Genomic DNA, 14,451 nt, shown 5'->3' with positions numbered 1-14,451 from the left:
TTTTTTTTTTTTTTTTTTTTTTTTTTTTTTTTTTTAGTGGCCCTAACTTACGTTACCGGCCTCGCGAGGAGGGCGGCGACCTAACTACGCCGCGCAAAACAAACCGGCCGTCCTAACTAAGACCGGTGGCCACTTTTACAGCAAGACAACATGGGAAAACCCATATCCATGTACTATGCCATGAATATGGGAAAAAACCCATGAATTTACGTTAAGACACATAAATGACAGTGAAACTTACCGGTAAATTGATGTTTGTGAAGGGAGGGAAGGAGGAAGTTTGTGAATGGTAAGGTTACGAGAGTTTGATGACAGGAATGGTTTGAAGAGTGGGGGATATGTCGCTGGGAGGGATGGGGTTTGTGAATGTTTAAGCGTCACGATGAAAGGAATGGTTTGGAGGATGGGGAATCTGTCGCTGCTGCAGTTGGCGGCCGACGGTTGTCTGTGGTCGTTCAACCCGGCCGCCGCCGCTGTTCAGCGGCCGGGGTCCGCTGGTGTAGCTCGCTGGGCCGCTGAGCCTCTAAGCCTGCTCCAGCGGCAGGAGAAAACCCGTCTGCCACCGAAGCTCTGTGTTTCGGCACCAGCGAAAAACCCGACCCATCCCGTATCACAAGTCAGCCTGGTGGTAGCGAAACGGGCGCCTGCTAACAGTCAAGGCCGTTAAAGTAGCTCTGAGTAGGGTGATGTTAGGACGAAATCAAGTACCAGGTTTGTCAATGTTGTGTCGTCCCCGAGAAGCGTCGGGAGGTCGTTTTTAAGGTGTTGTACCGCAAGATAGTTAGTGATGTGTCTTCGTTCGTGATGCAATGCCGTGCATGCGATCAAAATGTGCTCTACGGAGATGCGTGTGTCGCAGGTGTGGCAAATCGGAGGGCCCGTCCTATCAAAAAGGTGGCCATGGGTGAGGCGAGTATGACCACACCTCAATCTGGCCAGGGTCACCTCGCGTATCCTGTCTGGTTGGTTACATGTGACCCATGTTCTAAGTTCTCGTTTGATCGCATGAAAGGGCTGGGCGGCTGCGTCACAGGTGCGCGAAAAAATGCCGCAGACACAGGGGCGGCGCCACGGGTTTTCGATAGGGGGGGACGGGGACCTTGCCTGACCGAAAATCCCAAAAGTAGATACTGATCGTGTATGCAAAAAAAAAAAAAAACGAGGCACGTAACGCCGCGAAACTTGGCAAAGCCCAAAACACATCGAATGGTGCATCCCGTTTCCAAACTTATCCTAGGACACCTAAGATCGATCACCTTTTCAAGCATCCTTGCCTCTAAATCTAAATCAAAATTTGCAGTCTTGCCAACTCAAAGCTGGTTTCCTACAAGCTGCGAATTGCTTAGGTATGAGTAGCAGTGCCAACTATTCTTACGTTTCGTACTTTCAAATTTTCGATCTTACGTCTGGTCAGCTTTATGGCTTCACCATCAAATAGTCATGGAGGAAAAGTGGGAATGTCTTCTGCTCTGACAAGTGCGCCAAAACTGCTATATAATTTCAGAATCATGACATCACCACCTGATCCATATGCAACGGGCAGGGTGCAGCTAATGGCTAGCCGTCAGTGGTCATGTCATCGGTGGTCACTCAAAAGGTCATGCTAGGTCATGGAAGGTCACCAGCCGTTATTTGATCACACTTTCTGATGGATTTTCTTACCAAGAGCTTCGCGGAAAAAACGAGCGCATGCACCGTTGAAAAAAATTGAGTGAAAGGGTCTCAGGTCCGACGACCTCTGCAGGTGAAATGCCCCAGGTTGGATTCCGGTCCTTGTTGATTAACTTCGTCAAAAATGGCAGTAGAGCTGTGATGTCGGCATCATTGTGTTCGTCATGATCGAGCTGGCACGACCTGCATCGTTCTCATATTCACCCTCCAATCGTAACAACTACAGCAGGGATTGGCAAATGGCGGGGCACCCCCTTTGGGAGGTAATGAAGGTCTCTGGAAACCTCATCCCTCATCTCTTTAGCATTAGTGGCTCTCCTTATGGAACAGGTCTCTTGGCTGGTCTGTTTCACCCCAGAATTCAAAGACTAGTCAAGGTAAAACCGAGCGCACCACAGTGAGCACAATTTGATAAGCTGGTGTAGGTATCTCAATTTTCATGTAGAACATTTCACGTATCACGTACCTAAAACCCTTTCGTGCACTCATGCAAAAGCAACTGCCATGTTTCAACAGCTGGTAATGGCATTTTCACAGCCGCTGACGTAAGAAGGGGAGGGGTGGGGGGCTCGATTAGACCCCCAGCCGTTCGGCCGCCCACCGAACTTAGTTTTGAAGAAAAAAAAGAGTGCTATCGAACCCCTTGACGAGAGGGAGCCGATGCTACCCAATTATAAGGTCTTGGGCTACTGCGTGCTTTTTGGTCCTGCCTGTAATCTATCCGAACACTTCTCCCCAAGTGCTGGGGTTAAATGGCATAGATTTCAAATGGTTCCTGTGGTAGAACTGCCATGCTTGAATTTGACTTACATATTAGGAATGGAAAATATCCATAGAGTAACGGAAATCTATTGAATTTCAGTAGACTTGGTTTTGTCGGCAATGGGATCTGGCAGTGGGTTGGGGAGGTAATAACCCTGTGCCTGGCGCCCCAAAAGGGGGGGGCACGATCCCCGCTACCGATCACCTTATAACTACAGGCATCACAGCTCCACACCTTTTGCAGATGGCCAGGACCCCCTGCAATACATCCCAACAGCAATTTTTATTCAGAACCTGCCTTGATTAACCAACGATGCATTAAATGCGACGGATAACTCTACAATGCGTTATTATCAACTATTGAACGGGCCTCGCCGATAGGGGGGTACTGTACCCCCCTAACTTTCGATAGCGGGGGACCTGTCCCCCCCGTCCCCCCCGGTGGCGCCGCCCATGCGCAGACATTATATGTTTACCCCAGAAAGCCGCCACTAATTAAAAAACAACATAAAGGCTGTATCGTCTTGGCCTTTAAAGTATCCGATGTATCCTTCTATAGCCTCCAAGTTTTATAGCCTCTGATGTATCATCCATCACCACCTCGAGGACAGCCATTTCGATGCAAGCTCTGATGCACAGAAGCCCATGGACAGTTTTTTCCACGGTAGATTAAAATACCTTCTGTTTGCTCCAGTTCTACCATTCCGGAATACCTATCATTTTTGACAGAGGAATGCATTTCGTTGCATTTGATGAAACAACCAAGAACAAGTGTTCCGTCCATCAACTTCCCAGACCCAGTTACTACCTCAGGGCGAGCTAACCTAGCAACAATTCCTCGGGTATTTTTGTGACAGCGCAGGAGCGGATAGCATTCCCGAACGGATGATCCGAGCACTAACTGGCTAGTGGTTCCTCTCATGCCGCTAGCCTTCCACCGGAGACCCAGTCTGTCGAATAGAGGGCAAACGGGGCAAACCACGCGTCCAAGCCGGACGACCGGCGGGAGCAGTGGCCGATGCCTACCATCTCGGTGTTTGAGACTCCCTGTCTTGTTGCGTTTAGTTGGTTGCTCGCTCCTCACTATCTCGTTGGGTTTAGTTGGTGGTTGCTGTCTCAGCGAGTTCAGCTGGCCCTGGCCGCTCGCGCCTCGCTGCTGGTGCCTGGGCGGTTTAGTGCTGAGTGATAATTTAGTTGTGTATCGGTACCAGACGTGTAGGACATTTCTGCAGTTGTGACGGACCAGGCAACAGACTAATGTCTACGAAGAAACGCGCATGTCAACCTTTAACTTGGCAGCTTGCGTTATTTTTCAGTCGAGGATGGAGGAACAAGCAGCATAAATCGTGTTCTGGCGGAAAGGGCCTGAAAAAGTAAAAACGAGGTTCCGGTCTTGGTTCCGGTCCAAAGGAACCGCGGCCACCTACACAGATATACTCATGGCAGTGCTCGGGGCCATCACCACAGTACTTAGAGTGAACAGCATTTAGGTGAACATCAAACTTCCAAACCCTTTTTCATCTACCCCGCTACAAAGGCACGGGCTGAAATGTGCCTTTCTGGACATAAAATGAACTACCCGACGCGACGCATGGGCCTACCTAGGCCAACAACTATGCGCACGGCAGCTGAGCGAAACTGTTCGAATACTGCAAAGTGCAAACCACTACCAGTTGTAATTGCGACTTCAGGCTAGTGCAAAAAACGATCACTGTTGACTACTCAATCCGTAAGCATTTACCCGCCCCCCACCCCATCCCACTATCCGTAGCCGAAGGGTATAAGGCGCACGTCCAACGATCATCTCACAGACTCTTTCCTGTAAGGTTGAGGTGAGTGATGAATTGCGCATGTTGCTAATTGTAAGTTCCACACGGACCCTGAATCCATGCCGTCTTTCGGACCTTATCTGATCAAACACATGATGGTGGACGAAAACGCTTTGAACGCTCGAAAGTAAAGACAAACAATCAGGTTTTTCTCTTTTTTTATTTGCGCGAGGCCGACATACAGAGGAATCTTAGAACTTCAGCTTCTGGAAGAACCACTTGTTCTTTCCCGTCTTGTACCTGCGAAGAAAGGAAAAGTATTTAAGCACAGAGTAAAACCGGCACGACACTTTAAAATACATGAGAGGGCCGGGAGCACAGCACATCCCCATGAAAATGTCATGACTTATCCTAGCTTGCTATTGATGTACACAAGAAAGAGCACCGAGGGAAACGACGGAATATCTCTGATATCATATAAGGATTTTTGCTCACTGGCCCGTTTGGGTACTGCTCAAGCCTATTTCACATCGGGGGAAAGTTTTCCGCTAAACCCGATTATCTCAAAAACCAAGGCAGAAAGACGCGAAAAAGAAGGGATAGCTTTCAGCGTGTTATATTAAAACTAAATCTGGTGCGATTTGTTACTAAATGTTACTAAATCGAATTTGTTATATTTCGACATTTTTAGAGGAGATCAAGTCTCGGATTCGCCTCTTTCCACTTTTATTTGAAAACAACGTCGATTAAAAAAAATCAATATTGGCACGCCAGAAGTATAAATCGTCTTGGCACCGTTCAGCCCGCAAACAGCTAATTTCCTCGCAGAAATGTTCCCGTGACTGCTCAAAGACTCGAAAGACTCGAGTCTTCAATGTCACTCGCGAGGCCCTCCTCGAAGCTGACAAACTCCAGGAATTTTTCTTTTTAGATTAGCTACAGGAACAGACCCTAATTTTGTTGTTGTCACGGGTCAATTAGCAAGGCACGCACACGTCTCAAAATATCAATATAGACTAACATTTAACATACCTACGTCAAGCAGGTAATGTATGATATAATATGAAAGAACACATGAGAGCAGCTACTAATCTTTCCGAGGCAAAGAAAAATAATGAAAATAAGGTTCAACTACCAACAGTGGTATGGACATACAAATAAAGTGACAGCATAAGGTATAATTTCTTACGGCTATCGTCATAAATTTGCATCACCGCGTTATCCAGCAAAAAGAAACTACGAAAACGTACATTGTTGGGTAGTACAGTGTGCTCGGCACTGCGTATGGAATGGTTGGATGTAAATTAACACGCGCCGGAAGGAGCGATGTTGGAACCCCCCACCAATGCAGCTTCCCGCAAATGCATCAAAAACGACGGCGCTCCTTTTCCTGCACATTTGAAAATTTCAGAACCTCAAAAGGTTTTCGTCCTCATCACAGATAGACGCCGAGCTGATTACTTTGAAACATTCAGTGATGGAAAGAGTGACTGGATGTACAAAACGCAGCTTTTGGACGACAACAATTATAAACACCATACAACATCGTGTATCAAGATAATATTGCATAATGAACCGGAAAAGAGACGACCCCGACCTTTGACACCTTAGGTCATCTTACGTACAGGACGCTGACAATATAAACGTAACCCATGCTAAACGTCAAGGGTTATTGCAACATTTCCGTAAAAACGTAAATTTACCCTGGATTCCGAGTCTCCCGGACGACGAAGATTCTACGTCGTCCGGCCAATGCCATTCACGGTCGGCGGGGGCTGGGCTGCGGTTATCGAACGGGATTAACCGGACCGCTTAAAATGTTCTTAGTCCGAGGGCTGCGAATACGCCCTTAGTGTTCTGTCGTCTAGAGGCTAAACCGTTGATCCTGGGTCAAATCTGAGAGCATTACATAGAATGAGCTTTGAAAGAGCTATCGAATGCGCTTTCCGCCGCGCTGTAGCTCTACTGGCTCCCGAGTTATGCGTCGATTGGTGAGTGTTTTAAAAAGGGCGACATTTGACCTCTGTTAGCCCGATCTTTGACCTGACTTACAATAAAGTTAAGTACGTTTGTAATTAATTTTACGGTCTTTCTAAAGAGGCTTAGCGCGTGTCTTTAAGTGGCCCAGAAGGCCAGTCAGCCTGGGGGCATTCAAATAACCCCCAACCTCCTCCCCCCCCCGGGGCGACGGTAGCGCCGAGCACCGGCCCGAGGTGCTATATTAGCGCCAAAATCAGATCCGAGGGTCGATTGCGTGAATGCTGATCACGATGGAACAATCATCGTTGACAACATTTAAGTTGTACTTTGATTACCTATGTTGAAGATTAAACGTGGGATAAATATGCATCGTACCTCTCTTCGAGGGCCTGCTTGACGTGCAGCTTGGCCTTCCTCCGCTTGACGGGGTTCTTGATGGTCTCCTTGTTCACCTTCTCCTTCTCGAAGCCGATGTCCACGGTGTAGCGGGTCGGCATCATGTGGTTCAGGTTCACAACCTGGTGACAGAGGCGCGGCGGCGTTAGAAATGTGGTCAGCTGACGCACTGCGGATGCTGAGTGGAGCGCTAGCCAGTTCTCTGGACCGACACACACACACACACACTTTTTGAACCAGAACAGTACACTCAATGGATGGAAACATAGCCAGAAAGAGGTTGGTGCGGCTCTGATCAAGAGCACACCGCACAGACTTCCGCACACCGCGGAGTCGGAGTTGAAGCACACACAACTCATGCCAATGCACGTTCGCTGAAAAAAATATTACATTCATTGGCCTTTACAAGACATACTTTGTCGAAGGTTAAGATATAATCATGTTTTGGAACGGCGTTTTGAGCGTGCACAGCAGAAGATGGCGGCCACTAAAGCACCTTTCAATGTCAGTATAACATATGAAAAGTAGGTATGTTTGCAATGTAAGGCAATGAAATATGGGCAGTAAGGTATTGTTTCTGGCAAGACAAATCACCTCACATGAACTTGACTATCATGATGCAGACTCTTAGACAGATGTCCAGACTCCAGGCAGCCAGGGTTTGACCTGAAGTCTGGGACTAAGTCAATTTTGGAAAGCCAGAGACAGAGTCACTAAAAAAAAACATCAGTCCTGGACGTACACACAACTTTCATCATACAGGTATGAGGTAGCAATGTTAAAGGGACACTCCCACCTTAACATTAGTTTTGAGTTGAGATAGCCAAATTGGTGGCCATGGCCTGCAAATACCGGTTTGGGCACTCACAACATCGAAAAATGCTTTAATTCGAAGATATAGAGGATTCTTCATGGCTCCGAGTGGAAGATAAGGATATCTTTTCCAAGCGGGTTACTGAAAAAGCGAGCGACGAAGGAGCGAGGTTTTTCTGTAACACGCGAGGAAAAGATATCCGATCTTCCACGAGTAAGCCATGAGGAATCCTATATCTTTCTATGTTGAGGTTTATTCTTAATTAATAAAATATTATATTTAAATGCATTCATCTATATAAAAGTAGATTCAGAGTACTATGTTTTTATTTCATAAGTTTCATCCATAAACAACCATTAAAAATGTCGTTCGGTTATTGACCCATCATCACATGAACTCTTGATTTTTCGCTATGAACCCTCGAGACCTTATCTTTGCATCTCAGAGGGATGCAGATATAACAAATTCTTATCTTTGCATCTCAGAGGAGTGCGAGATAGAAATATCCCTGCACTGTAGACCCAATGGCAAATAAACCTCAACTAGAAAGATATGGAATTTCAAACTTGCAGTTTTCGGATTCTAAGGGGCTAATGCATTGGAATGCCCCCTTAGAATTTGTGACGTCAGCGGAGATCTAACGATTTTTGAATCTTAGACTAAAACCATCGTTAACACGTGGTGGTATACGCTGCTTTGCGCGCAACGTCTGCCGCACTTTAAGGCTGCCAAATTATTGCTTCCAAATAAAGTCGCTAGTAACAGGGGAGATCCCAAAAAGTAAACAAAAGTAAAAGCCTAATATCTTGAAAACTAGTGAATATTTTTCGGTGAAATTTGGTAGATATTCGTTTTCGCTCTTTTTGAACCAAGGGACATCACTTTCATGCCAATTCATTAACTTTTTTGAAGGTGGGAGGGTCCCTTTAAAGGGACTGTCCCACCTTCAAAAAATTGCTTTGATATACTGTTCTTGTGTTGCAAGACATAGATTATGGGCCCCTTTACACGAAATTGGCAAACATTCGGCCCATAGTTGGCTAATTGTTTAAAAATTCCAATTTAAAGCTTTTGGATCGATTACGTCATATGATTGTTTTTTTATCGGGCAAAGTTTTTTTCCTAGCTGCCAAATCGGTGGCACAAAGTTTTGTTACGCTTCTGCCGCGAATAGTACAAACATTGCGCATGAACTCAGAGGGCTGTTCACGGGCCCTGTGTGCGGTCGGACCGCACACAGCCTCCAAGCTCCGCCCACTGCGTCCCTACGTCAGCCTTCCGTCACCGCACACAGCGATCGCTGTGGCCGGTCGGGACTGGCCACAGCGGACCGTCCACCGCACGCAGCCGTGACGTCAGAGCCGCCTACCCATCCCCTACCCCCACGCCTGCTGGACGTACCGCACACAGCGCACGCAGCAGTGTGCGGTGCCCGTGAACACCCCTCAGGAAATTGGTAAACATGTTCAATGTTCATGGAAAGGATTGAAATGAAAATTGGAAAATTGAAGCTTGAACTTTGTCCAGAAGAAGGTCGCAAACTGCAAAGAATATCAACAAGGCCTTATTTATCATTTTCAAAAGGTTATAGAATGCTCCCTAATAAGCAAAAGGAAGATATTGATGTTTGATTATTGATGCTGCCCACAATGTCTTGGGCACATGGATGATGGAAGTGAGCTCAACTTCAATAATCAGACCTAAGAATCACAATGGCTATAGCCATGAGCCAGACTGCAAAGTAGGGCAATTTTGTCTAGATTTTGTCAGTGCGGACTCCTTCGTCTGGTGCGGATTTAAGTGTGGTGCGGTGCGGATTTGGTTTAGTGTGGTGCGGATGTAGTGTAGCGGGGTGCGAATTTGGCTTGCTGTGTTGCAGATGTGTAGCATTGTGGGGACTTGAGGTCAGTGCAGATTTTGACTGGCCATTTTGGGGTTTGGTGCATTTTTTTGTGTTCTCTCAGGCCTCAGCCCCTTTTGGTGTGAATTTTCGGGCTCTGTTTGAAGGGTTTGTGTCAATTTTGAGCTTGGGAGTTGGGCCAGTGCTCCTTGGCGACCTGCGAGCCATACTCTGCAGTACTGGTCTGGGCCCATGAGCAAAGTAATATAATGTAGTCTGTTCAAGATTCAATATAATAAGTCTGCAAAACACATTCCAGCAACTGTAATTGAAGCAGAATGAATTGTAGTGAACTGCATTTGTATTTTTGTTGTGTCTGTGAAAAATAATAAATATACCTACCTATTGGAAAAATCGTGGCCTTTCAGCACATTTGGCAGAGTTGTGTGACTCTGATTTAGTGGCTCATGTGGAACGCAACGAGCTGCGGAACAAGCTTGAATAGCATTTTGCCTCAGGGCTATCTGCCAGAAACATTTCATCTGCATAAATTTGCCTACAGGCAAGTCTGACAAATTTGTGGATTAACTGGGGTCCTTGTAAGCCTACATATTAAATTCTAGCCCACCAGCTCAGCCCTATTCTCATTTTCAGCATTCAGCATGATAACAGTTCTGATCAAGTTCTGATTGTCACCACTGAGACACCAATGGAGTCCTCTGAAATTTTGCCTTTTTATTAGATTATTTGTAAGAGTTTCAGCTACATTTACATAGACCAAACGTTTCACTCTCAAAGATCTGCGACCCACCCCACTCGTCCAGTAGGATGCCTGGCGCGCAAACAGTCCAGCAGTGAGCTGCCAGCCGGTACGCGGGGCAGCAGCAGGCGGCGGCAGCAACAGAAACTAGTGAACATGTCTTGGACTGCAGCCACGACATGATCTCGGCTAGCATCTATTCAATTTGTCCATGTACAAGTACCACAGCTCCTGCCCGAGGTCGCGCAAGTCAGGGAACTGACCACCTCCAGCCCAGGTGTGGTTCACTGACTCAAGACATTTCAACTGACCAGTCAGAGTTCATGTTTTGCAACTTTTATCCGAGTTATTTGTAATTGTAATATTATAAACTGAATTTTAGGCATGACTTCATTTTTCAAGAGCTACACAGAACACGCCTTCCCTGTACAGCACGCCTATTGTCCTAACAGTAGTCAAATAGTTGCAAGAAGCGACTTGAATGCGGAACCTGCCTGTTTTGAAGCCCTGTTGTCTGTTGGGTGACACTGCACAGAGGTAAGGATGGGGTGTGATTTTGCTGCTGTTCGTCAGGTGCAATATGTGTGTCAATGATCACAAAGTACTCTTAAAGGTTTAAAAAATGCACAGCATGGCCTAACAACGCACATTACCTAGGTTTTGACAAGCAGCGCAGCGACTGTGGTACAAAGGCCCAGTCCCATGCTCATGTTAGTAGCTGGATCTGCTCCCAGGAAACAAAGGTAAAACACTATTGACAGCTTTAAGATGAAATCTGCAGGAAAACTAAGCCATCTATAAAATCTAACATAAGCTTAAAAGCGCAACAGAGCATTTCTGATTCAACGTGCAGCACTTCCGCTTTCATCCGCCATCAGCAACTCAGTTCAAAGAATGATGCATTACATCACTAAAATTTATTTCAAAATACCTCTGCATGGTGTTAACACAAACAACAGTTCTTTACTAGACATGGTCGACCTCAGGCCACCCACACTTCAGCAAACAGGGTATTATCAATGTTTAACGGCTCAAGGTTAGTCGTCTTGGATGTTCAGAAATAAAAAGGTGAACATTCATTGTCTCTTCCTTAGTTGTCACCATCAATAGATTGTGGACTCCTCAGAGCCATGTCTTGATTATGGAGTTGAAACAGCAGTGAGCAAATCATTTTGATTTATGATTTTGATACTATGATTAATTTCAGTGAGTTGCACACTTGAACTTGACACCTGCCATTGATAAGTTCATGGCTCTTGCATTCTTCAGTCACATGTAGGACGGCCTGTTAAATATTTAAATACAAAAATATAAATACTGCTAGAATTAGAAGACTATTAGAATTAGTTTGGCATATCAATTTAATTCTCCACCTCGTGGCGCCGGGCGCTGTTCCAAGAGGCGTTGTTATTTTTCAAGGTTTCGATAAAAACAAGTCGACAGATACAGAAACTTCGGAAAAGGCGGAAACGTCACAGGTTTTAAGTGCCAATACCAATACATTGTGGCACTTATTTGCACAGATGTCAAAATCAAACACAAATTTCTTTGCGATGAAGTAATTGCTGGAGAAACGGTTTTCACGGCTCTGATTTTCAAAGAACGCCCATCAAGATGGCTATCTCAGCTCAATTCTAATGTTAAGGTGGGACAGTCCCTTTAAATGAATCACAATCTATCAACCAGGCTGGAATAAATGCATAAAATATTTGCTGTGAAGGAAAAAAAAGAGCACCATAGCAGTAACAATCAGCTCAGAAGCTGTTTGAAACAATTACTAAACACTGTTTAACTTGCATGTGGCTGTAATATTTTTTTATAAATTTAGTTCAAATGTATAAATGGACGGATTGACAGAGCCGGAGCCCACGCTAAGCAGAGCTGGTTGCGTAGACCCCGACCCCTACCGTCCGATCGCGCAATTCCCGGTAACGGGAGAATTTTAATGCGGAAGTTTAACGTGCCCTTCAAAGCCGGACACGGCCTGTTCCACTCAACTGACTTCAACTGGCTGCGGTTGCTCCCACCAACCGCAGACCATCCCCGTCAGGAGTCTCTAATATCGAGCGCCGGAGCGTCTCGAACCCGGGCTCTCACTACCGGGAGTCCGATGCTCTACCAACTGAGCTACGGGACAGGCTATATGTGAACAGAAAATACAACTTACACTTCTGGAAAGGAAGTCAGCAGTGGTGCATTAGCCAATAACAAATATATGGTGTTATAATTCTAAATTATCTTTCAGTATGGCCACCATACCTGTAGATCATATGAAGTCCATAACTACAGTCAGCTGTATATATTTAATTTATCAGTAGACATAAAATGCCACTAATTACTTAACCTAACCAAACATCGGCTGTATAATTCAGTCACATTCAGTTGGCTGGGGAGCAATGTTCTACCACTCAGCATAGCTTCTAAACTAGAACACAAGAGTAACCCATAACCATCATGTATAAACCTGAGATCCCTTGATCACACAGGGAAGTGGTTCTGCTGAGTTCAGCAAGTGTCTGTGGGCCATATATTTGGCGAAAGACTGTCATTGTTAACCCATATTGGGGTTCACAACAATGTGAGGTCAGAATAGATCACCAAATGGCCAAAGAATCAACTTTTTACACATGAAAGACAACCTGGCAATGATGGCAAAAAACATTTAACATAACAAGGTTGTACAAGTACTTGTTTACCTCGCCAGGTGCCCAAGATATTGCAAGTTGCAACTGCTAGGGTTCAGACCAGCATCACAATCAGTCAAACTTGAACTCTTTTGAGACTCTTTTGATAACAAGTACATGTCTTGATTTTTCAATTTCATAAGTCACTTTACAATGTTAAAGTAAAGTCCATTATAACATCATGAACATTATCAAAAAATTGGTCAGTTTAGCAATACACTCAACTTGAAGATGTACCAACCTTTTCATCTTGGGAGTAACAAACTAATTCATCATTCTTATCTGTTAGCTCTTAATAAACATGGAATTGGACACTCACCAAGTTCAGACACTGCATTACTGGATATGACAAGAGACCAAAAAACTCAATGGGCAAAAGGCTCCAAATCCAACAGAGCACAACAATATTGGAGTGTAAGTTGCTACACTATGCCAAGAGAACAATGGACATTTATTACACAAATTTTGATGAAGCACCATATATGTGAGGGAGCCTAGATGATTAAGTAGGTGCCTACAATCAGGGTGAGTACACAGGTACCTACAATCATTACCAGAAAGCTAGGCCTCAAACAATGCAAAAGTCCAAAAGATAATTAAAAGGCATGCCTACTTTTAGTACTTACCCTCACAAAAGGCTTCATGCGCGTCCGGCGAGCAATCTTCTTCTTGCTCATTCCCTTCCTGACCTGGCGAGGATATCTGTCGATGCCAGCCACAAGGCAGTGTCCATAGGGCCTGTCAGTGGTGCCTTCATCGTTGCTCTTGACAATGATTCCCTTGCGACCAGCAAAGCGGCCACTCAGCAAAATCACCACCTTCCCACCTTTCATAATCTTCCCCATGGTTCTGAAAAAGAGCATGTAACCGTTAGCAACAGTGCCTGATAATGCAAGTAGCTTCTGCAAGCCAGAAATTGATCAGTGGCCAATTTTACCAACAGAAAAATAGCTGCCTGCCTGAATTTCTTGCCTAAAAACTGCTTCACGTACGGAATGCAAATGCGATGGGCACATAAGCGCGTAAGGCTTTACCATTTTCGCTCTGTGTGTGTGAAGCAGTCTTTAGTCAAAAATTCCAGCAGGTGGCTCTTTTCTGTTGGTAAAACTGGCATCAGCACTAAATAACAAAATCTTCATGTCATTCTTCAGAATCAACTAAGTCCACCATATATGTCTCAAAAGCGCATGAAGCGCAAATGTAAATCGAAAGTAACGACGCAAGTCCATAGCTCGCTAAAAACCTTCAAAAGGATCGATGAAGAAAGCATGCCATGCTAGAACCAACGCAAAAATCTATTATCCTAATTAGAAAGCCGAAAATTTGAACATTTTATGATTTGTACTCACGTCGGCAATTGTTGTTACCGGAAAAAGGACGCTGCCGCGTCTCAAAAACACTTTCAAAAGCACAAAGCCACCTGTGCTATGCCCTGAGCTTGTAAAATGCAAAGTTATAAATGGCTAAGTTAAGATGAATTTTCGGCCGTTTTTAATGAGATTATTGTATTCTATTCTTATTTAATTGCAGAAAATTTTTCCATAATCTCATTTTACCTAAGGTAAAATGAGAACCATTTTACCTATTGCTGCCCATTTTCTACCTCCCAAAGTTCCCTTTTTCTGAAACGCTTTATGTTTTTATTACGTCATTAGATTTATGGGAAAATTTATAGAAAAAAACGTTTCGCAGGTGAGTGAACAGAACAATAACTTTTTATTTCAGTCCTTTTTTGCCCATAAAAATCGTAGAAGTGTAACAGGACGGTTTGAAAC

At 44.9% G+C, this 14,451-nt stretch overlaps 1 protein-coding gene across 1 annotated transcript; it reads right to left on the bottom strand.

The window, feature by feature from the left end:
• Positions 1 to 4,403: 4,403 nt before the first annotated feature.
• Positions 4,404 to 14,176, bottom strand: LOC122370017 (60S ribosomal protein L27-like). The gene is made up of 4 exons (XM_043345242.1): positions 14,026 to 14,176; positions 13,303 to 13,525; positions 6,558 to 6,700; positions 4,404 to 4,502 (listed from the first exon to the last, which is right to left on the bottom strand). Exons 2-4 carry the CDS (start codon positions 13,519 to 13,521, stop codon positions 4,454 to 4,456), a joined length of 411 nt encoding a protein of 136 aa, XP_043201177.1. The 5' UTR covers positions 13,522 to 13,525; positions 14,026 to 14,176; the 3' UTR covers positions 4,404 to 4,453.
• Between the last annotated feature and the right edge of the window lie 275 nt (positions 14,177 to 14,451).

The sequence above is a fragment of the Amphibalanus amphitrite genome, unplaced genomic scaffold (genome assembly GCF_019059575.1).
Source record: "Amphibalanus amphitrite isolate SeventyFive unplaced genomic scaffold, NRLGWU_Aamphi_draft 001090F_arrow, whole genome shotgun sequence".
Lineage (NCBI taxonomy): Eukaryota > Metazoa > Arthropoda > Thecostraca > Balanomorpha > Balanidae > Amphibalanus > Amphibalanus amphitrite.
Note: the sequence above shows the minus strand (reverse complement) of the source record. Positions and strands in the feature narration are given on the sequence as shown.

Bases quoted from the DNA above. Each gene is read 5' to 3' on its own strand.
- LOC122370017 (XM_043345242.1), bottom strand. From the start codon at position 13,521: ATGGGGAAGATTATGAAAGGTGGGAAGGTGGTGATTTTGCTGAGTGGC. The intron at 6,701-13,302 runs GTAAGTACTAAA...CTCTGTCACCAG, and splicing joins GCATGAAGCCTTTTGTGAGG to GTTGTGAACCTGAACCACAT. The intron at 4,503-6,557 runs GTACGATGCATA...CTTTCTTCGCAG, and splicing joins AAGCAGGCCCTCGAAGAGAG to GTACAAGACGGGAAAGAACA.